General features: G+C 41.0%; 1 protein-coding gene across 1 annotated transcript in view; it reads left to right on the top strand.

Annotated features, from left to right (window-relative positions):
* LOC122759230 (protocadherin-15-like) overlaps positions 1 to 23,699 on the top strand; it is a 226,307-nt gene that overhangs the window by 177,985 nt on the left and 24,623 nt on the right. The window contains exons 30-35 of the mRNA XM_044013918.1: positions 4,190 to 4,420; positions 4,604 to 4,692; positions 6,327 to 6,503; positions 7,635 to 7,853; positions 10,130 to 10,138; positions 12,085 to 12,195. Coding sequence (XP_043869853.1) covers positions 4,190 to 4,420; positions 4,604 to 4,692; positions 6,327 to 6,503; positions 7,635 to 7,853; positions 10,130 to 10,138; positions 12,085 to 12,195 — 836 coding nt within the window. The remainder of the gene's footprint in view (positions 1 to 4,189; positions 4,421 to 4,603; positions 4,693 to 6,326; positions 6,504 to 7,634; positions 7,854 to 10,129; positions 10,139 to 12,084; positions 12,196 to 23,699) is intronic.

Genomic DNA, 23,699 nt, shown 5'->3' with positions numbered 1-23,699 from the left:
TCCACGGCACCATTAGTAAAAGTAAAGCGATATTCCTTCTGTGTAAGAAAGAGTTAGCTTACCACCGAAGCAGCTCAAGTTTAGCCTACCACGTCAATGCAAAGTACTCAGTCGCGAGTGCAGCCACAGCTAACGTTAGCAGCGAAGACGTTAGCTATTTAGCGAGCCATAGCAAAGCTCTTCGCCAAACTAAACACCCCGCGTATTTTGAGTTGTATAAGTTTGACAAAAGAACACAGCGGAATGTAAATGACTGCATCTGTTCAAGTTTGTTAAAACAATAAATGACTTTATAGAGCCACTTTCTGTTATATATCAATCTTTTAATCTGTCACAATAATGTAATAATCAATTTAAATGAAAATACCTCAAGTTGAGGGCTTTTCTAAGTAATTTTTGTTAGGTGAGATTAAAAAATAGATTAATTAGATCAATTAATTACAGATCATAATTAAATAATCTCTCAATTTTTTTTTTATTGCTTGACAGCACTAGGTACACAAGCGCCTCACCCAATAAAATCATCTCCCGCTTAAGTCTACAGTGCCTGAAGAATATGTTTTACTCTTTTTCTCACCCTTAGAAGGCCTTTTGTAACTGGGACTGGACGTTTGTAAGCCACTCCTCCACTGCACCAAAGTCCATAGTCGAAATCTACTGTTTTACACTGTGGCAGACAGGAGTTGTTAATCCACTGCTGCCTCGTGTGACTTAAGTGATTGTAAATCATATGTTCAGATTTACCCACATAATGTAAACGTACCAAACACGGCAGAAGTAGACTAGCAGGAGAGTGAGTTGTTTTTTTTAAACTTCACATACACATTCACATACAGTTCATATTCGACTCAAGCTGGTGTAGAAAACTCTGCTTATCTTCATGTCCCTGCCGGCAACCATTTTCAGTGAGAGCGATGATCTGGCCGGTAACAAAATGTTACCAAAAACAATTCTCTAATTTGTCTAACTCAATCTGTCTCAAATGTTGCCTGAAGACAAAAGACAACAGATGCAGAGGTTAAATTTACTCCTCTTTCGCCATCTTTCACTACAACTTTAATTACTGATTCCTACCTTCCAGGCTTCCTGTTTGTGGTTGTTTAAACCAAAAACAAAACCACCCCGCATGAAAAATAAGATAAACAAATAAAAAACAACTTGTAGGCATTTGTTGGTGTGAGTGTGTTGCCAGAGGTAACTGTGAAAAGACAATCTGCTACTCAAGAAGTGAACTCTGAATAATATTGTATTTATATAACAGCCGTCAACAATAGAACTATTGTAATATGTATGCACTGGTTATCAGAGAGTGTCCTGCACTGCAGCAAAAGTTGAGCCATCAACATTTTTCCCTGTGTCGCTCCCTACCGCAGTTTCTTGGACACAATAAGGCGGTTTCATTATTTTCACACAGTGTCGCTTGACACGGCCTTTCTAGCCAAGTGATTCGGTCATTATGTGAAAATGCTTTTGAATGAGGCTCGGGCATGCAGGGGAGTCATATTTTCTTCTCCATGGTGTTTGTTCTCGCTCAGAATGTGCCCTAAATGCTCAATTAGATGGGCTTCAAAAGCCCTTGACATGTTTGTTTGCATGCTCGTTTCATTCTCAGTTTAAAGGGATAGTTCAAGCTCTTTGAAATGTGGTTGTTTGAGGTACTGCCTCAACCCGAAATCCCCCCACGTCTGATTCTGTCTCCCCCACTCTGCTACTGCTGCTGCTGCTGCTGTTGACGCAGCACCCATCTCCTGGCTCGCGTCATCCGGGGCTCCGTTACCGCCTTCCGTGGAGATAACAGGCAGGACTTCACATACTGTTGTACATTTTCCCTTTGGTCAGCGGGCAGCATCCGCAACTGGTTAAATTACATTACATTCATTTAGCAGATGCTTTTATCCAAAGCGACTTACAAGGAAATTGAGTACATTCAGCCAGGGGTGGAGTTGAACTTGCGACCATGATGTCTTTTGCACACAGGGTACCGGTCTTAACCACTGAGCCACTCCACCCCCACATGAATGTTGCGGCTTTGTGGAGACCGGTGCACATGCCTTTGACGCACGGCTGCGCTCTGTGCAGTATCGTTGGCATTTCGCTGGCAGCGATGTCAGAGTCGTTCTGCCCATAGCAGCGCAAGATGCAGAGTGGGATATGTGTCCCCCTCCTGTTCACGCTCAGCATCATAAAAGGGCTCCAGAAAGGACACTAATGTGCCCAAAGTGTCGGGGGTTACGCGCGCAGCAGCGTCTGGTCTGCCCCTCTCCATCAAGCAGCCAGATTTACTCTTCACCACACGTGAATAGCGATTCACAACAAACAACATATCATTTACAACCTGCAAGAAATGTGTTTCATGAGCAGAAAAAGGAAGCCCGAGGCCCGACCCGCCTCATTTGCACATTTTTTAGGCCCGAACCCAGCCCGAGACCACGGGTCCGGTCAGGTTTGTTGGCCTGGCCCGGCCTGTTGAGAACTCTAATTCACTGCCTTCACCAAAGTCCATAGATAAAAATCCGTCATTTTAGACTATGGCGCACATGAGTTGCTGCCTCCACCACTAAGTTGAAATGTGTTGTTTTGTGATTTGGTGTTTGGAAACCCGCAGGACACCAGCATCTCCTATGATCCTGCAAGCTAACATGCTGCATTTCTCTATTGGATTTGGTGCAGGCGAGTGAGCAGTTGTCAATCTTTAGTTTCTAGTCAGAAATGTCTAAGAATGAGATGTTTTATTAGGTGAGGCTCTTATTAAGTAGCTGAAATCTTGAGTCCTGCTGGCAGCCATGTTGCACTGAAAGCAACAATGTCTCAGGCTGGTTCTTTGTGCCACAACCTCACACAACCACCAAAAAAATCCATATTCCTTGAAATCCTTCAGTACATATTTTTGCTCTATTAAACTGTATTTAGTTTTATCTTGGATGCGCTGTTGAAATTTTTCAGGCCTGGTTTCATCGCCTGTGTCCATTAAAACAGGTATTAGTGCATAATACTGATGTTTTTTTTTACGTTTAAGTTAAGCCAAATGGTACCTCTGCATCTTGTGCAGTTATTATTCTGTCTTTTCTTTTCCCCCCTTCTTCTTTCCTTTGCCTTTTTATTTCCTTAGTAGTTTATTCGCCGCTTCTATTTTCTTATCCCTTTCCCTTGTTTATTCCTTGCATGTGGTTTGTGTCTTAGAGGTCAGTAGTCTGAATTACCTGGTTTGGAGTGTGTGTGTCTGGAATATGAGGGTTTGCATTTGCAATATTTGCAGAAGTGAGAGAGACATGGTAGTTAGGGTGAATAAACTATCAGACAACTCAAAGCACCACTTTACCCCCTGCTGCTCATTAAGAGTACTACATCAATGCAGCAATCAAAACAATCTTTTATGACACATTATGTCACTTTTAGTGGTGAGCAATACAATATGTCAGCCAAGGACTCATCCATATTCAGTATGAGGTTGTGCTCTGTCTTGGTCAGCTGCTGAAATATCAAGTCTATGACGATAAGGTGAAGGCAAAATAGTGATAATCACAAATCCACAAATCACAGGCTTATTGTTATCAAATTAGCAATGACTCATATATATTTGTTATTATTATATCATTGTCTATTGAGATTCCCATTACATAGGGATTCCACCCACTAATTAGCTTTTAAAAAAAGAAAAACAGTCATCCTAACCCTTACACATATATGTTGTCATAGTACTGAACATGAATCGTATGTATAGGTAGCATATTTGAATTTCTTAATACATTGGGCAAATCATTTGTAAAGGGCAGCCCATGGCCAAGTGAAAGGGTATTGGGCTTGTTACCGTAGGGTTACCGGTTTAAATCCCAGGACAGATCAAGGGCTATTTCTCCCCAGGTACAGATAAGTGCTGCCCACTGCTCCTGAACTCAGTTTGTGTGTGTTTACCACATGTGTAAAAAGGACAGGTTAAATTTAGGGGTCAATTTCATCAGTAATTGGTGTGTGCAAACAAAAGTAACTCGAAATCTAATTCTAAAGCTGGGAAATAAAAGAGGGCCCAGACTACTGCCTTGTGGAGTACCACAAAAAACATTCTTGCTTTGAGAGAAAGTACACCCTTCACTTTCCACTGAAATGAACTGCTTGCATAAGGCTAACATTTTTTGGTTATTATGATGATGATGATGATCATGCAGGAGTCTTAATTTGCCCCATTTCCCAGGCTCTGGACAAAGACACCGGCAACTACAGTTCAATGGTCTACCGGCTCATCATCGCCCCTCAGGCTGGTAAAGACACGAAAAGCAGCAAAGACGGCTTCGTCATTGAACCGTACAGCGGTGTCGTGAAGACGGCAATCATGTACCGCAACATGCGGAGGTCGTATTTCAAGTTCGAGGTGGTCGCTACGGACAACTACGGTCAAGGACACAGCAGTAAAGCAGAGATAGTGGTGTGTGCTGAATATTCTGTTGCCTGTAATTCCTAATTTATCACTTTCTTAAAGGTCATGTAATCTGATAGTTACACATTTTCCTGAAATGAATGGACGGATTTTTCCTGAAATAATTGTAGTAACATTATATTAAGACATATACAACCACTGAGTGCTAATTCTAGTGTTTCTGGTGCATAGGTGTCTGTTGTGAACCAGCTGGATATGCAAGTGGTCGTATCAAATGTCCCGCCAACTTATGTGGAGAAAAACAAAGAAAAGCTCCTCAGGTAAGATACAGTACTCTTATTGGTGATTCTACCTATTTTTCCCCTGTTCAAATAGTGTATAAATCTTCATTGCACTGAAGGTGCCTGAACCATTTAACTTTGAGTGATAAAAGTGTTAAGAAATCCTCCATCATCCCTTATCTATCAGTCATTTTTCCCTTAAAATTGAGTTTTTCCGGTGCACAGATGTTAAATGGTTAGATCAGGGTTTCAGAAGTGTGATTGTACGAGGGACTGATGCCTGACTGATACCAGACGGCCTGTGATGTGGTGTGGGTGCCTCCTGCAATTACATGGGAAGTTCGATTTAAGCCACTTACCAAAAGGCTCACCAATTTGTACACTCTATGTCTATGTTTTGTCACTTGATCTCTCCATATTATTTATACCATTAAATCCCCTACTACTAAAATCTTTTGCGAACAAAGTCATAATATTATGAGAATAAAGTTGTAATATTATGAGAATAAAGTTGTAATATTATGAGAATAAAGTCGTTATATTACAATAATAAAGTTGTTATATTACAATAATAAAGTCATAATATTATGAGAATAAAGTCGTTATATTACGAGAATGAGGTCATAATATTATGAGAATAAAGTCGTTATATTACGAGAATGAAGTCAGAATATTATGAGAATAGTCGTAATCTTTCGAGAATTAAGTCGTCATTTTATTAAAAAGAGTTATAATCTTTGAAGAATGAAATTGTAATATTATGAAAATAAACTTGTAATATTTAAAAAGTCGTAATACATTACAAGAATAAAGTTGTAATCTTTCGAGAATAAAGTCGTAACATTATGAGAATAGTCGTAAGCTTTCAAGAATAAAGTTGTGACATTATGAGAATAGTCGTAAACTTTCAAGAATAAAGACCTAACATTACGAGAATAAAGTCTCAATATATGACAATATTCCGTCGTACTCCCACACCAAAGTCCATAGAAAAATCACTAAATGTCACTACCTCAATTAACTACAGAGGAAGAAAAAAAGTATTCCTTTAACCAAACCACCATCTGCTTTCTATAAAATGTGTTGACAGACCTGCCACCAACAGTCACCCCCTTATCGAATAAAAATGCTCTATACTTTTATTAAAATACCTCAAATAATGTCACAGAAGAGTGAGTCAATATGCAGGAGGTGAAAAACTCATCTTGCTCTATACACTGTCGGCCTTCACTGGTTGGAGACGGAGAAGAGAGTGCGCCAGAGTTGCTCTAACTCACTCCTTGGTGCATTTGCTTAAATCAAGTTATCTCCCTCCACAGTCTGCCAGATGTGTTTTCATTCATTTTGAAGAAACACATAGTATAAATATTAAATATGAAATGCATTATTCATTTACGACTGTCATGTGCACAGGCAGCAGACACTAACATTGTACTGCGGCTCAGTCAGGATGCTGCGTTGCCCCACACATACAGTATAATGTGATAATAATAATGATATATAAGTCTCTCCTACACACACACACATGCACGGACCTATACAAGTGACAAACATTTATATTTCTTCACATGATTGTGCGCAGGTGACAGGCTTCCCATGTGTCTAAATTCATGCTTGTGTCACGTGAGTGATAATGTTGTAATCCCACGACTCCAACTCCCTCCAATCCTCAGCATTTTGGAGCGTTACGTTCAGGAGCAGATACCAGGAGCAGAGGTTGTCGTGGAAACCATCGGCCCCCATCGCCATGGTGACGGAACGGAGCAGGACGACTACACCAAGTCAGACGTCATGATTTATGCTATTGACCCCCTGACAAATCGAGCTGTAGCCAGACAGGAGCTCTACAAGTAAGAATAAAATAAAAAAAAAACCTTTAAAGTAAAATGGCAGCTCCCCAAAAGCTTTATATTACAGAGTGGAGCTGCATCTAAGCTAAATTACACTGTAATTAAGTAAATGCTTTTTTTCACAAGTAAAATACAGCAGTATTAACATGTACAATATAGAAGTGTGGTTAATACCTCTAAACTCAAAGTTAACATCTGTTTAAATGTTAAAAAGAATGGATGGCAAAATAATTAGGGGTTTAAATAAAGTTAAAAAAAAAAAAAGCAGGAGCATTCTCTGTGTTGAAATATGAACCATAGTTTGGTGAAGTAGTGATCACTGTTGCACTAAATCAAATATTTTAAAGAGTCGAATATTATTTAGTTTTCGTAGTAATCTCTTAAAAGCACAATTTTTATTCCACAAGTGAACTTCACACTATTTGATTGAAAAGACAAACTGACGACAGCATGTTTTGATTTGAGGAAAACGATGATTTGTGGTCTGTCAAGTTGTATGATAATGTACTTGTGCATTATGCTAAAAAAAGAATGTCGAAAACTCAACCAAACTGGTCCAAATGTACAGCTATGATCGAAAATGGTCAACAACTGCAATTTAGAAGGAAAAGTTCTTCATTTATCGTTCCCTTTTTCAATTAGAATGTGTTATTTTTGCAACAACAAACCATTTAATAATAGTGAATTCAACCCATCCTTATAACACACCAGTAGTGACCACACACACACACACGCTGGACACAGGAGCAGTGGGAATTGACCCGTCCTGGCATTTGAAATGGCAACCCTCCGATTACAAGCCCGATTCCTTTCCTCTTCTCCATGGGCTCCCCTGATGTAGCAACAGATTTTATAGATGAGGTGGGAAAGTACTTGCCCATATAATATAACAAGTAAAAAGGTGTAATAATTAAACTTTAATATTATGTTAATCCTCAGAGGGAACGAGTTTGGAATACAATGAAAACTATTTAATGGATTTTAAAGTGTAACGTGTATAATCTTGACTGAACACATTGTCACGTATCTGTGGCACAAAGTCGTTGCATTTATCGTGCTGATATTACCTCTCGCTTGACGCTGCAGTCGACGGGTCGCATGTTGACGCAGCTTGTTTGTCCTCTTCCGTAGGTTTCTCGATGGTAAACTCCTGGACATCAACAAGGAGTTCCAGCCATTCCTTCCTCCCGGGGGACGGATCCTGGAGATCCGAACTCCGGAAGTGGTGACGAGCGTGAAGAAAGCGGTGCAGGCTGTAGGCTACACGGAGGGGGCGCTGTTGGCTCTGGCCGTCATCATCATTGTCTTCTGCGTCCCTGCAATACTGATCGTTATCATCACCTACAAACAGTAAGTAGAGGTTATGTATACTATTTTTTTTATTTTTGTACTAAAAGTGGCAGCTTAGACTGCCGATGTTCTGTACTCTTCTTTAACAAACATTAAAGGGCCAGTGTTATTCTCTATCTTCTAACTTGAAGATAGAATAATTCTACTTAATTATTTATGTGCTATCACCTCATTGCATGACTTGGTTCTTTTTCATTACCCCAGAATGAGTTTTTTTATTTCTATCAGGAGCAGGGTCAGCTCTATAGAGACCGCCATTTTGGACCACCGTGTTTTTACAATAGCCCACAATAGACAAACTTAACATCTTTTGAGTTTTGATACAAACTGAAGGCTACGTAGGTTCTGCAACACACTTGTAAGGGAATGATACAGTGAGGGATATTCAGCTAAAATTCTACACACTCTACCTTTAACAGTGATAACCACTCAAAAGGGCACTGCATACTTATGGATCCAAAAAATGCATTCCTAGCAACAAATCTCCATTTATTTATTTCATGAAATTGATTTTCTCACGTTTGTTTTGACGAGTCATCGATAGAGTAGTAGTAATTCACTAGAAATTGAGGTCATTTCTCACCAGGACGATGAGCAAGAGTTGGTGCTTGCATGAAACCACGTGGACGTAGTTTCCCCGTCTGAAAAATGAAGTGAAGGAATTCTATGGTAAAATGAGTGTACTTTTACACCTGAACATGTAATGGTTTTAGAAGCTAGTTTTAATTTTTGTTAAGTATGTTGCCACTTAGAGTAAAATAGAAGATATGAAATGTGATTGACAGCTGGGAACACACAGGGCATTCTGCCAAGTTTTTATGGAGTTCATCAAGCAACAGACCTTCACAGTGGGGGGGGTTTGTGTGCCTAACCCTTCATAACCAGGAAACAGTTATCGTCCTGATTTCTGCCCCAAAAAATGAAAAATGTAATTTTTAGGGCAACACGCTTGATTGATCAGCTCAAAGTACAAATGTTAGAAAAGTGACAGTCTTTCACAAAACTCAGCATCCCATCAATGAGGTGAGTAAATGTGTAAACACCGTAGTTCATATTTAATCTGTTATATTGCAGCACTGCAGCACAGCAATTGATTTTATATTCTCCAGCATCTAATATTCATCATGATGTGCTTATGGTTTTGGTTTGACCAAACAAATAAATATGTTGAAAGTGAAACTTTTGACTTCAATATCAGGTTGTTGCTGCTGTACTGAAGTGTGGATTTGGCTCCTTGAAGGTCCACAGTGCAGGAGTCAGTTTCCACAACACACAGCAGCTGGTTTGGTCCACTCAGGCTGTGGTAGAACCCATGGGTACATATAAAAGTCTTTCTAGGTATATTTTAAAGCAATTATAGACTAATAGAATCATACTTACACTACACTACATTTAAAAATCTGTTCAAAGAGGAACTATATGAATTATTTAGTCTACCACTGTTACACCAACTCCACTCATGTCCTGAACAGAGAATATAAACTGTTACTATCAATCAAATCATGGATATATGGTTCCGTGATTTAATCAAGGATCAGACTGAAGCACTCTTTTACATAAACATGGAGCGCAATCCCAGATCAAGTGTGTTGTAAACTGTGTTTGTTCTCTGTATTTGATGTTTATTTTTCTGCAGCTGTCGTGCAAGTGGATCAGTGGTTCTGCACGTCAAACTTCGTTATCAATCAATAATTAGAAGCAGTACAGATATATTCGATTTCTGTCAGTTAATGTTAAAAACTCTGGTATTTTAAAACGTGTCTGGTTTGACTTCAAATAGGAAGATCAAAACAGACATTTGGCCTGACAGCGTCTCCCACAAGATGAACATTTAACATTATTAATCGTGTTATCACCTGAGATAGTCACGTCCTTAGACGATTCTGCGCGGCAGCCTGTTCCACGTTGCCACTTCTAATCCTCTCCTGTCGCAAACCATGGCTTTTGATTTCATACGGCTCCCGAACACACGCAAACAAATTGGGAAATTGGATCAGTGCATTAGTTTCATATTCTGCTGAGAAAGATGAACACAAAAGGGGGGAAATGGGTCTATATAAGAATTATCCACATCGTAATCATCACCAGTACAGTTGAGACAACATTTGTTAAATGGCTGTAATGAAGACCTGTTGTCTGCTTTTGCTTTTGAAGTAAAAATAAATAAGCCCGTCTAAGAAGCCCTTCAGCGTGATTTATGGATCAAATAATTAGTAATGTTTTTCTCGTCTCTCTCTTTCTGCTCCACATCTGCTGCACCTGCCGTTTACCACCAGATTCAAAGAGTGAGTACCACTTTCATTTCCCCACGCTGAAATATTAATGGCGTGACTGTTTTAAATGTCTCTCACTCTGATTAATCTTGTGACTTTCATTGTACAATAAAACGAGCTCAGGGAGGACAGTGGGACAGAGAGGACAGCAGACAATCAAACAAATGAATCCTGACAAACGTGGAAACAGTAAATGTCCGAGGCCAATGCCAAGTTTATCAGTGTGTGTGTGTGTGTGTGTGTGTGTGTGTGTGTGTGTGCACATCTTCAGTGGCCCTTTGTCGACCCCCATGCCATCCCAAAATTGAAAGCAATAGCCCATAAATTTGCTGTTCATGCTTTAATACTTGTTATCATTTAATGTTAAGTGGTTCTGAAAAACTGAACTATAGCGGTGTTCCAACATGAACTCTGGAGTGTCTTGTCATTCGTTCATTGTCCACTGCTTTATCCTCCAATCCCAGCTGACACAGGGTGAAAAGGACGGGTGCGCCCATCACAGGGCGAACGCACAAAGACGGACAACCATTCACTCTCACATTCACACATCTGGGCAATTTAGAGTGTCCAGTTAACCCAGGGTGTCAGACATACGGCCCGGGGGCCAGATCCGGCCCGCCAGAGGGTCCAATCCGGCCCACAGGATGAATTTTTTTAAAATTTCACACTACGATTACAATCTAAACGTAACGTCAAATACAATATTTTTCTCCTCCAGATACCTGTGACTTTTTAGATCCAGTGTGATATGTAAATAGTACATTTAGGCACGATATTGTTGAAATTGCACTTATATTTCTCAAGAAATGTCTTGTTTTGTAAAAAATATCCTTCATTAAATGTAAAACAAAGGGAAAAAAAAGCAAGGAGTTGTTGTTCATAAGTTATTATGCTGTTATTATGCTATTATTTTACTATTTTTACTGGTCCGGCCCACTTGAGATCAAATTGTCCTGTATGTGGCCCCTGAACAAAAATGAGTTTGACACCCCTGAGTTAACCTCTGCACGTTATTGGATTGAGGGAGGAGAACTGGAGAACCCAGAGAAAAGCGACAGGCATAGGCAGAGATCATGCAAACTCCTGTTAATCTTCACCATGTGTTTTCTTTACAGTGCATGTACTTGGTCCGGGGCCACACGGTTGCTGTAGTGGTTAGCACTGTTGCCTTTGCAGCAAAAAGACCCTGGTTTGCGACCCGGTCCAACCGTAGGCATGGATGTGAGAGTGAATGGTTCGTTTCTGTATGGCCTTGCGATGGATGGACATGTCCAGTTTGTCCATCTGCCCTACTGTATGTCAGCTGGGATTAGCATTAGCAGCCCCGCGCCCCCCCTCATATGGAGGATAAAGCGGCATACGATGAATGAATACATGCAATTCACCTCTTGTTGTCCTTGGGCAAGACACTCAACAGTGTGTGAATGGGTATGAGCGATATGTGAAAACACACTTCACATAAATGTGTTGTATGAATGAGTGAATGGCCAACACTGTAGTGTGAAGCAGTTTTGAAGACTAGAAATGTGCTACGCAATTACAGACCATTTTAACTTTATGTGTCATAGAGCAGTTAAAATACAAATACTCAGTCAAAATGTGGCAATTATCAGTGATGTACTGTAATAGGTTTGGGTCCAGATTGGACAGCGTCTGGGTTCATATCCGGACCACGGCCTGCCTATTAGTGACTTGAGCTTTAAGAGGGAAATTAGTTCCGAATTTTCCCAAGTGCACATGATGAAACATTCCAATCGTGACCAAAGGACTCATCAGGGGTTGTTTAAAGTCCATAGATTTAGTAGAAGGTATGGGTGGTTGCCTTGAAACCTGACACCTGAGAACAGTTTGCAAAAAACCTCTATGTCCTTCTGCCCTTATAATGACTGTTTTAACACATGTGATTTTCCTCTAACTTTTGATGTCCAACCCTGTGTTTTCCTCACTGCTGTGCCCAGACGCCAGGCAGAATGTGCCAAAACAGCCCGCATCCAGATGGCACTGCCGACAGGCAAACCTGGGGGAGGCGCAGCCAACAACCTGTACGAAGAGCTGGGTGACAACGCCATGTAAGTGAAGTGTGAAACTGGCATTTCCTGCTCTCATGCTGTGTTCACATGCAGTCAGGGCCACGGCGTACATGAAGTTTATGTATGAAGTTTATAAATTCATAGCAACGTACATCAATATTACACATATACAGTAAATGATGCATAGTGCACTACAGACATAACCACTAAGCACAATAATAAACTCAATCTAAAGCATCAGGTTCACATCAAAATCCTCTTAACTCACAAACTCACCAATGCAAAAATGAAGCAGTGCCCATGAAGAGACTTATACACAAATAGTCTGTCTTATCCAATTAGACCCTGTTTAGACTGTGACCCCTGATCAGATCCGAAAATCACATTTAGAGGTGGTTTGATAACCCATGTGGCCATTTTCCTGAGCATGCATGAGCGCCAGGTGTCCCAAGAATGAATTTGTTTCACAGCATTTTCTTATTCTTGTCATTGCTCAAACATTTACTTAATAATTAATAGCCACCACCACAATATCAACAGATTGTCAGAAGAGGTTTCTTATTCATGTTACAGCAGTGTGAGTAGGGCTTTGATTCAGTCCTCTCTCTCGCTGAAACGTACAGACACAGCTAATCAGATTCATTAAAAACATCATTTTGTCTCCGCAAGAGTTGCTAATGCTGCTAAAGTGAGGGTGATGAGATGTCTGCCATTGATGGATGCACTTTTGCCATGTTTCCATCGTGGTGTGGTGGGATTTGGAACAGTGCGGCACAGTTTGGAATGGTAAAGGCCTGGGCCAGGCTTGCATTTTGACTGAGAACAGTAACTTTACCTGGTAGGCGGGGTGTGAGCTGTGCTCGGTGGCGTGATGTCACACCGGTTAGACGACAACGTACTCTGGTACCAAAGATGGAACTGTTAGAGCCGGTTATTTTGGTACTATTTGTAATGGAAACACAAAACAATACATCAAACTGAACCACCCACAATACACTTCATCTGTAAGCTCAAGCGTTTGAATGTACCAACAACTGAAGATCATCCCAAGAATGTTATTTTCTTCTCCCCCCCGTCTCCCTGGTAAAACACATACCAACGTCTTCTCTATACAAAAGATAAATGAAGGTCAGGGATTTATCCACAAAACAATATTTACTGAGAGTGCAGTCTCTCAAGTGCACTTTCCCCTTGATTGGCGGCTTTCAGTAATACCATAATAACTGTAATCTCAAGAAAAACATACGTCTGAGACACATTTTATTGAAACAGATAACCTTCAGTGATTTCCTCCAAGCAATTCACTTCGGTAAACTTCCCAAAAATACACTATGATTCTTCTGAATAATGTGTGTTTTTCAAATGCTCGCATTAATAATTCAGGACGCGTGGACCACGGCCAGCAGATGAAAGCAATACACATGAGGTTTTTGGTGATTATGGAATAATTATTTAAACTAATTATAATTCTGTCCTCCACCCCCTGCCGTATCAGCACTGAAGGATAGTATTGCTCAAACGTATGGTGCCTTAAAAAGTTTCCCGTCATCGTGCTGTTTATTCATATTCCCTTTACAGCTCAACCGCAGCTTCCCTGTTTCCACGGCTCCTCCATGATGCTGTGTTTAAAATGTTCCTCCCGCTTTGATTTGTGTCCGTTTGTTTCAACAAGTGTCTTTAATTTACTATTAAGTATCTTCAGCTCAAGGCCACGCACAGATAGTGGATTTACAATTCTTCAATGGAGTGTTGAGAGGAAGTTGAGAAGAACTCTTATCAGCAGTGCACGCATCACTAGTTCCCTGTCCGTCCTTGATATGCCTCCTCACTCGCTTTAACATAGGAGCGATTAATATGAGAGATGGTGGGAACTATCTCTAAAGGACAACATGTGATTTCCAACTGTGTAAGAGTCTCTTGTGTGTGTGAGTACGTGTATGTAGCCCAGATTATCCTCTGAAAAATGTGTGCAGAAATGGATTTGGATTTGAGGTAATTGAAATAAATGCAGCCTGTAATTTTTAAAGACCACCCTGGGCAATAATTAATTCGACTGATAAGCTGTGGAGCATGTTAAATCATGGCAGGGAGGGTCTTTTGAATTTGGGACACGTACATTTGTTTTTTTAGTAACACTCGTATATGTTTGCGTGCACTGCCGCGGAGTTGCAGCGACCAACTCGTCCCCAAAGGACATAAAACCTGGCAAAAGTGCAAAAGTTTGCACATTCATAATTAAGGACCATTCACAAACTGCTCAGTCGACTGATTTTAAGGACATTGGTTCTATTTTTAATTACCTTTGGCTGTTCTCTTGACTGATTTGGGTTTTTAATGCCAGTTTTCAATTACCTATGAAAAATTAAGTGTCCTCAACTTGTTATTAGCAGCATATTAGGTGATGTTGAGTTATTGTGTTATACAGTGTGTTACTTGTGCCACTCAAATAACATAAATAAAATAGTGTTTAATGCAATATAAATAACGGTATTTTCTGCAGTTAACCAGGCTGTCAGACAGCTTTTTTGGAATTATACCCCAAATTGCTGATCTGGTCTCTCTAATCCAATAAGAAATGAAAATCTACATGAAAATCATCATGTTCTATGACGCGCATGAGACCTGACACCGAGACTTTATTGTACCTGGGGAGAAATTAATTTCCACTATTCCACCATTTATGAGGGTTTATCAGCCAAGATTGAATAGATGTTTGTATTTAAGTGTATATACTAATTTGGTTCCTTAACTTTCATAAAGGAAGGGACTTGTGTGTGTGCATTTTGCCTTTTGAAATAGAAGCTCACTACACAAATCCTTTCTGGTCTGCCAAGGCCACAATAGTTCCTGATGCGCATGGTGAGGGGAGGTGGGTGACTGGAGGAGTCCTCTGTTTGTTACAATTCTGCAGTCTCACCATTAGATGGAACACATTTTTACACAGACCTTTGATCTCAAACTGCTCCTGGCAGATTTGCTAGCAATTTGTGGATGGGTGTGATTGGTGTATGAAAGCAAAAGTACAACATGTATAGATGAACCAAGTTTGTGTGTGTGTTTGTGTCAGTTGCAAAACTTTAATGTGTATAGAACTTTGAGTCGTCATCAAGAGTAACTATGTAACGATTAGCCATTTTCAAGGTAAAACAGTGGGTTTATCTCTCTCTCCATACAGGCAGCACACCAAACACTTTGTATAGTATAGCCACATTTTCTAGTAACTTTTTTCTTTTACCATCAACTTTAAGTTCAAGTACTTTTTTCCAGGAGTCAAAAGGGTTCTGCAGGTCTGCATTTCCACTGTGGGGAGATTATAGGCAAATTGGCATGATGATGACGTTTGAAGAGCCCACAGTCAAAACAAACTGTTCCACTACAGACCACAAAGTGGCGCTAATGTACAATTACTGTAGCTGAGACACCGGAGCAAACCTGATATTGTCAGTGCTGCAGGCTCCACCTTGATGGTTCCTGAACTTTGACACAGTACAACCCCCTCCAGCAGGACACACTTAGTACTATCAGTCATTTCCTGGTTCCTGCAGCGATAACGCACATAGATCCTGGTAAGGTCTCCACTTCCTGGTACTAGTTTCTAGTGGAGACATACTCAAAGTAACAAAATATGTACTGGTTTAGTACTTTATACACCTCTCCCTTTAGATGTACTTTTTTTTTCTCCATTGTATATTGTTTCTTTCATTCACCCACACATACCTTGTACTATAAAAGGCTTTAACTTTTACACCCTGCTTATGTTGTTATTTCGTATTATGGGTTTTTCCAGAAACATAGTTTGTTACACATCGTGTAACATGTGAGCCAAATTAGAGAGTGAGACTAATACCAGCCATAGGGCTAGGTAATTATATTATGACTGTAAAGTTGCCAGTGCTATTCCCAGACTTAGAAAAAAAAATAAATAAATAAAAAAAACTCATGAAAGATGCATTTGTTGATTCCCTCATCCAATGCCAAAATTACCCCCTTTTGGTGGTTGTGATGGAGTAAGGGGACTGCCAAGCATAAAAATAAAACAGGGCAAACTGCACTACAGTGCACAACAAACCATCCCTGAAATGCAACACATTTTTTGCAGCGTTCCAATACCATTTATTTCTGATTTGTCACTATGCTGTGTACGTCCGTGGTTCCCCGGCCTTGAGACCCACATTTATCCTGAATCGTTGAGTTGTGACCCACATTTTTTAAACACTTACGTTTATTTCACTGAAATTGAGCAATAACATACAACGCCTTCATGCTCTGTTAAAAACAAAAGTGCCCATAAGTCAGATTTGTGCTGTGTGTCATTTTGATAGTTTCACGTAGTCAAGTGCCGGCACACACTGTGGTTTTGGCTCTTTCTTGTCTTCAAACTCCTGAGATGAGGGACACTGTTGTCATGACTACCATATGTGCATTCTAAGGAAAGGCTGCTGTACAAACTGTCCTTTTTAACACCTTTGAAAATGTTACATCATTCTTTGTTGTCATTTCATCACTCCACTTTTCCTGTTGTGATGTTGACTGGTGTCCATCTCCTGTTGCTCTCATCCGTCCTCCTCCATCTCTGACTGACAGACAAAAGTGAGTATAGGATGCCGAACTCTGTTTCTACTGTATTAGGCCCTGCTGTGATCGTATCCATGCTTTAGTTTTGTGTTTACGTCCGTGTTTGTCGCTCAGTGTCTCGTGTTTGTTGTAAGTGTAGGGTAAGTTGTACTCGTAGATCATAGATGCTTGATTTGTCACTGGCAGTTGATGGTTTCCCTTGGCAGATCAAAGTTGAACGATGATGCTGGCAAAGCTGCATTTGTTGTCTGAGCATAAGAGGAGCCATGGAGTACCAAGGGTCATGATATAATCCATGTTCAGTAGAACGGTCCTCTCTGAACTTCATGGCACACGGTTTTCTCTCACTGCCGCAGCTGATCTGGCGCTGTTTGTAGTCATAGTGCGTTGTATTTGTAGTGAAGCCCTTTTAGAATTCATACTGTTCACTCTGTTAGTATTCCTTTGTGTTTCTACCATGTTTAAGCCCTCCGCCGTGTGTCCCTTTAGTAAAAACAGAAAGCACAGAAATAAAATATTTAGACATCTTCTGAGATCCCTCATTCATTTTCTCCAATTTCCTTCCTCATTCATCCAATAAAGCTGCTGTCAATTATGTGATCCCTTGGCTAACTTGCAAGTGAGGCGGGACATTTATTTACTGACAAACAGCCTAACCTCCCGAGCACTACTTTTTGCAGTGTTCTGGCTTCTGATTGTTTAAAAAATATGGGATGCTATAAAAGTTTGTCCTAGATTTACTGTCAGAGCTTCCTGAGGGAGCCGTGTCCCTGAGCAAACACTCTAGATTAGTGATAGCTGTCAGAATCTGGAGTTATATGAAGGTCCAGTGTGTTAGAGCTAGTGGCATCTATGGACTGCAGATTGGATGAAATGGAGGACCCTTCTACTCATTCCTTCTTCTGGGAATTACAGAGAAAGTATTTAATATTTCTTTGTTAAGTAAGCTTTTACTTCAGAGCTCAAAATATGAACGCTCTGGCTGGTTTGTCCGTCCTGGCTGCCTTAGAGACATAGCAGCACAAGATGGTGGCCTCTGTAAAGCAAGGCTCTGCCCAAAGCTCATACAAAAGGCTTACTGTAAAAACATATTTAATTTGAAATAAGTATTCACTCACATTAACATTCCTATGGGTATTCTATTTCTAAGCCTGTGAAATAAAGCCTGCCGAAGCACTGGATCTTTAACACAGATTGTACCTAATGGATTTCACTAGCAGCAGCTTTAATGCGGAGTCTTCCTCATTGTCTTCATCAGCCTACAGCAAATACAAATGCACCTTTGCTCCAAGTCATCTTTATTATTGTACATGTCTTTGTGTAACTTCCCTTTTAGAGACATTGCATATCGTTCTGTGCATTAGTTGTTTCATTTAAATTCCGTTCAGTGCCCATCTCTCTCTTCCTTTTCATTTAAGTTCCTTTTGACTCATTATACCCTCTTCTGCATTATATCCTTTTTCTTTTTTCATTATTTCTTCCTTTTTTCATTTTTTTTTCTTTTATCCATGTACCAGCCGGTCAATCCACAGTTGTGGTGGTGGAAGTGGCAGCAGTTTGGATGAAAGTGATCACCAACGTCTGATCTCGGATTTTGCCACACGTGCAATAGCTGCCCATCAGCAGTGTGTTGCTAATGGCGGGGTTCTCAACAACCTGCCCAAGTCTGAGTCAAACATCACTTTCCTCTCTGACGAAAACCCCCTGACAATCAAAAATCCCATCTACCATGAGGATGGGACTTTGAGTAGTCCAGAACCTCTTGGAAGAAGCCAGAGAAGACAAGACCTTCTCAGGAATTCCTCTCTTTCAAGGAAAGGCCTTCGAGAAGCTTGGCTGAGGTTTAGCTCCACTGCGGGTGATGTAGGTTTCGGTGGATTCAGTGGCAGTGACAGCGGATGGGGATCCGGAGGTGGACACAGCTGGACTCTCCCATCAAGATTACATCGAAGAGACATGTATGAGGATTTAAGACGCCGAGTGGTCATGGATCCTGTGCAGTGGGACCTGGAGCTTCTCAAGGCTGACTTCAAGGAGAGTAAAGATGCCGGTCTGGATTCAGGATTTGATCATGGGTTGGACTCAGACCTAATGGGGAGCCCAAGTCTGGAACCAAAGTTGACAGTTAAAGAACAAGCCAGACAGTTTGAGCAACAGGCGCTCCAGGAAATGCGACAAAGGCAAAACAGAGATTCAAGAGGATCTTTGTCACCTGATCTTCTACTTTCTGTTTTCCCAGAGTCTCCTCAGCACCACAAACATATCTCAATGCCGAGTATCATTGTCACCCATAGTGAAGCAGGAACCCCTCCGCCAAGTCACAAGCCGACTCCCCCCGTGCTGCGGCGCTTTGGGGAGAATTTAATCGCATATCAAAGTGGAGAAGACTCATTCCAGGTCCATTTAGAGATTATCCCTGATCCTCCTTCAACTCCACCACCACCTCCTCCTCCATCCCAACCACCTCCACCACCTCCCACCTCTGCACCTCTACCTCCTTCATCTCCTCCACCGCACCACCCTACCCCCCCTTCTCCCTTCTGCTTCATCTTATTCTAACCATGTTGAAAAGCAGCAGCCGCCGCCACCTCCTCCCCTACCACCTCCACCACCTCCAACACCTCCACCCCTTCCCGCTGCTTTGTCTCCTTCCCTCCTGCGCCCATCCACCTTTATCCTCCCGTCGCTCTCTGAGGCACCCGCTCTGCGGCCCGTGTCCCTCCGGCCACCCCCGCCGCCGCTCCCAGTGGACCCTGAACCTCAACGAAAAGAGCTGAAAGGAATCTTGAAGAATATCCAAAACATTGCAGAAATTGAGAAGTCCGTGGCCAACATGTTCAGCCAGATAGATCAGAAACAGATCCCTCTCAAAAAGATCATGAAGAGCCAGGCCTCTGTGGAATCTCTTGATTCCCTCGCCTCTGTGGATGTATCAGCAGGTGGAGGAGAAGAAGGAGACAGAGAAGGAACAGGCGGAGAATCCACTCCTCTTCCTCCTCCTCCTCCTCCTCCTCCACCTCCACCACCTTTACCGATTCAGCCAAACCCAAACATGAACTCCATCATGGAAGAACTTGAGAAAAGATTCCCCTCTCAGTCTACAATGCTCTAGCGTTTGCCTTTCTGATATGGAAAGCACAAGGAGTCTCCTTACATTGTTGCAGGACTCCCACAGAGCTGTCAAGAGACTGATGCTCAAAATAGTTCAGTGCTGTGATGATGTCTTTGTAAAAAAAAAAAAAAAGGAAAGACCTAGTATGAACTCTATGGGTGGATGAGACAATTTTCTTGTCTCAAATGATGGCACATTGATAATAAGACTGGAGAGAAGGTGAAATAGCCAAAAAGGCTAAATCCTACATTGATCTGATAAATAGTTTTGTAAACGCGGGACATGGCTTCCACTCCACTGTCACTCATACTACTTCAATCGGGAACTAATCATTTACCAAACCATTTATTACAGCTAATGGAAAATAAGTTGGACTTGGTGTTGATGACTCCTCTCTTTAGATGCTCCTTGGATTGGTAAAACTGCATGCTGTCAGCTGCTGTCAGACTCTGATTTAGAAGGTGGAGGCCGGGGCGGTGGCGTCAGTGTGTTTGCCAGTTGCAGCAGTGTGAGGCAGCATTTGTGTACTGGGAAATGGGTGAGGGAGGACCCTTATTTTAATGGACTGCCAGAATACGATATATGTGTTATTGTTGTGCCGTTGGCTGCAAATAAATTAAAGATGCAACACAGTCTTTAATGCAACCTCCCACTCCTCCCACTCCACCCATGTGGAACTGTGTGCCCTGCCTCGGACACGTAATATACCAGTGCAGCATGATATCGAAGGAAATACTTAGGACTCTTAGCCATTATCTGTTATGGCCATTGTTGTCAGGTTTGTCCAACATATTTAAAACTTGTGTTATATTTAAAACAGACAACCTTAGTGTCCCTAGTAGTTCACTTGTGGACCCTATCGTAATAAATGGGCTCTGACATGAGCTGAAACCTTGAGACCATAGAGGGGCCATTCATTCAGTCCCTCGTTACCGAGCAGTGAAAACCTAGAGGCTGCTGAGATGAATGAAATTGCTGCAGGCTCAATGAAATAACATGTTAAAACAATTAAAATTACAAATAGAAACATAAACACTTCGTTACCAGCTCCATTTTTTCCATGGATTTTCCATGAAAAAGCAAGACACCTGCTGTGTCTCAGTTAATCCTGTCTTTCACCGATTCAGAAGCTTTGTCTGCCTGATGTTTCTTCCTGAGTATACAAAGAACAGTTTGACCTTCTTCTTTGGCCTCTGTTTCAAAGGACACGCTGCAAAGTGCATGCCGCGTTACAAAAGTGTAGGTATGTTCATCCTGCGCTCAGAAAAACAAGCTGCCTGTGAGCAGACCCAGTATTTTCCACATTCTCCATGTTCTCACATAGAAACCAGCACCTAGGCTAACAATGTACACGTGTATTAATGTATTCATAGCATCGTAACCTAATCCGTCCAGTCTCTGTTGAGTGACAGCTAAAGGCAACTTGATTTTTGTTAAGGGATTTCATTTGAGATGTTTTCCTCATTCATTATGCATCTTTTCACCCAGCCTATGCAATTGGAATCTGAATTATTACTTTTGATGGATGCAGAGTTTTGGATGCAGGGTGACACATTACCCGTATGCTGTAATATTTCCAGGAGAACATGCGTCACGGTGGCCAAGAGAAAAAAGATAGTGAAAGCAAGGCTGAGAGGGGACTAATATAAACATGGATGGTGTCATTTTGTCACATCACCATTTCATTGCGCAGTCACTCTAAACATCATATTGGCAAGTGGAAGTGAAAGAAGTTGTCCATTTGGGCTTGAAAGCGCCGCGTGTGAGGGCTGAGAAATCCACAGAACAGAAGTGGTGAAATGTTTCCTGGTTAACTTTCAGTTTGACTGCTGTCTTTAACATTTCACATCCTTGACAAGTCATTGACATCAAGGCCAACAACAAATTATCCTCAATCATCTGTGCTCAGGGTCTTTCTTGAAGGATTGCGATGTGACTTTGTTGATGGGGGCCCTCTCGCTGGCTGATTATGGGTTTGGGTTAGCTTGACACACACCTCCTGGGCTTCTAAACTGGTTGATTGAAGATGCAGCGAGTGTGAAAAGGAAAATCAATCAGAGGAGTGAGGAACATTGTTAAACCTGCCAGCCTGGATTGAACTGTGTAAAACATTGGGTTGCCTGTTTTTCCTGCCCTATTGCTTTTGCTTTTGTTTCTGGGTTTGTTTGTTTGTTTGTTTTGTTTTTTGCTTCTATAGGAACTTTCTGATTTTGTTGTTTTTTTATCTAGTGCTTTTACAGTTAAATCATATTTTTTATTATGTTTCTTATCAGTAGGCTTTTCCACTTCCCATAATATATAAGATGTTATTAGATTAGATTGAAAGCACTACAGTATTTATGTAAAGAGACTATACAAACTTCAGACATGGAGGCTTGTTTTCTCTCCGTGGTGACAGACGTATATGAACTACTAAATGGGAGTTTACAAATATTTTGGCTGCTTTATCTCACTACTGGACAGCCTTCTCTGACTGGAAACCCAAGTTTGAAAACTGCTCATTCTCCTGCACCAAAGTCCATAGAGAAAATCAGCAATTTTACACCATGGCACACAGGAGCTGTTGATCCACTGCTGCCTCCATCACTGACTTCACATGTGATCAACTCAGGTGACACAAACTGAACAAACAAGGGCAGCAGTTGACCAGCAGCTCCCGTGTCCCCTAAAGCTAATAATGCTGATATATCCACTTTGGTGTTGTAGAGCAGTCAAGTTTCTAATCATAGAGGTTTTGAGTGAGCGGGTGAGCACATACGACCACGTTTAAAAAACATTTTAAACATTTAAAAAACAGAAAAGCCCTTTAATACCCCATGTTTACCCCCAAAGAGACTAAATAATGTTAATCTATTTTATAGGTGGGTGCAAAGTTGCACTGGGACAAAAACTGTTTGAGATAATTATTATTAGAATAGTATTTTGTTTACACTGTGTGATACATTTTTATGAACATTTTCTATAGGGTTGTCATTGTACAGGTACTTGATTCATATTAAAGTACAAAAAAAAAAGTCACAAAACGAGACGTTCATTCAATAAACTGTCAAATATGTGGCACTAACGTAGTGTGCAGGATGTTATTGGTGTTGCCTCAGTGCAGGAATAATAGCCAGTGTTATAGTTATATAGTTAACTATAGAAAAACCCTAAGATTTTGAAAAAGCAGCTGTGGCAAGAACGTATGCAGAGGTAGTCGTGAACAAGTGTGATACATTCAGAGCATAATAATGAGGAAATATAATGCTCCACTCACCTCACATATAAAACGCAAGTGTCTTTTATTATGAAGGCCACATCAGGTCAAAGCAGTTTATTGGTAGTAGGTATCGTAGTTATAAATTGGAAAGTACCTTTATTGTCGACAAAATGTCTTGCTAACATAAAATCTACTCAAGTTATGATACATATTTCCGTTTTAAAGGTTTGCTGTGTCTAGGTCAGTTAACAGGGCTCTCACTACAATGCTATGTGTTTTAGTTTTAAAAGGGGTAGTTCAGGGTTTGTTTGTTCTTAAGCACCCTCTGCACTGAGAACCAGTCTGAGACACTGAGACTTGCTCAAACTGCCTCACACAGGATCATTTTAGCCACTTAACAATAATATCTGCCTGCCTAAGTTTATTAATTACTCACCCTTCCACACCTTTGAACAATTAGCTAACAGTGACATGGAATATGTTGATCTCCTGCTGCCTCATTTGGTTAGTTTCTATGGCACACTGTGACTGTGTGCCTTTAGGAGATATCACAGACTTTTCCTTTCGACTTTGGTGTGGGGAGTGAGTGGTTCTTTATTCGTATAAAAGTTAAGCTTTTATGCATCAGCCCTCATAAGATGTGTTTCGGTTTGGTTT

This window comes from Solea senegalensis, linkage group LG18 (genome assembly GCF_019176455.1).
Source record: "Solea senegalensis isolate Sse05_10M linkage group LG18, IFAPA_SoseM_1, whole genome shotgun sequence".
NCBI lineage: Eukaryota > Metazoa > Chordata > Actinopteri > Pleuronectiformes > Soleidae > Solea > Solea senegalensis.
This window is presented reverse-complemented; position numbering and strand designations above follow the sequence as displayed.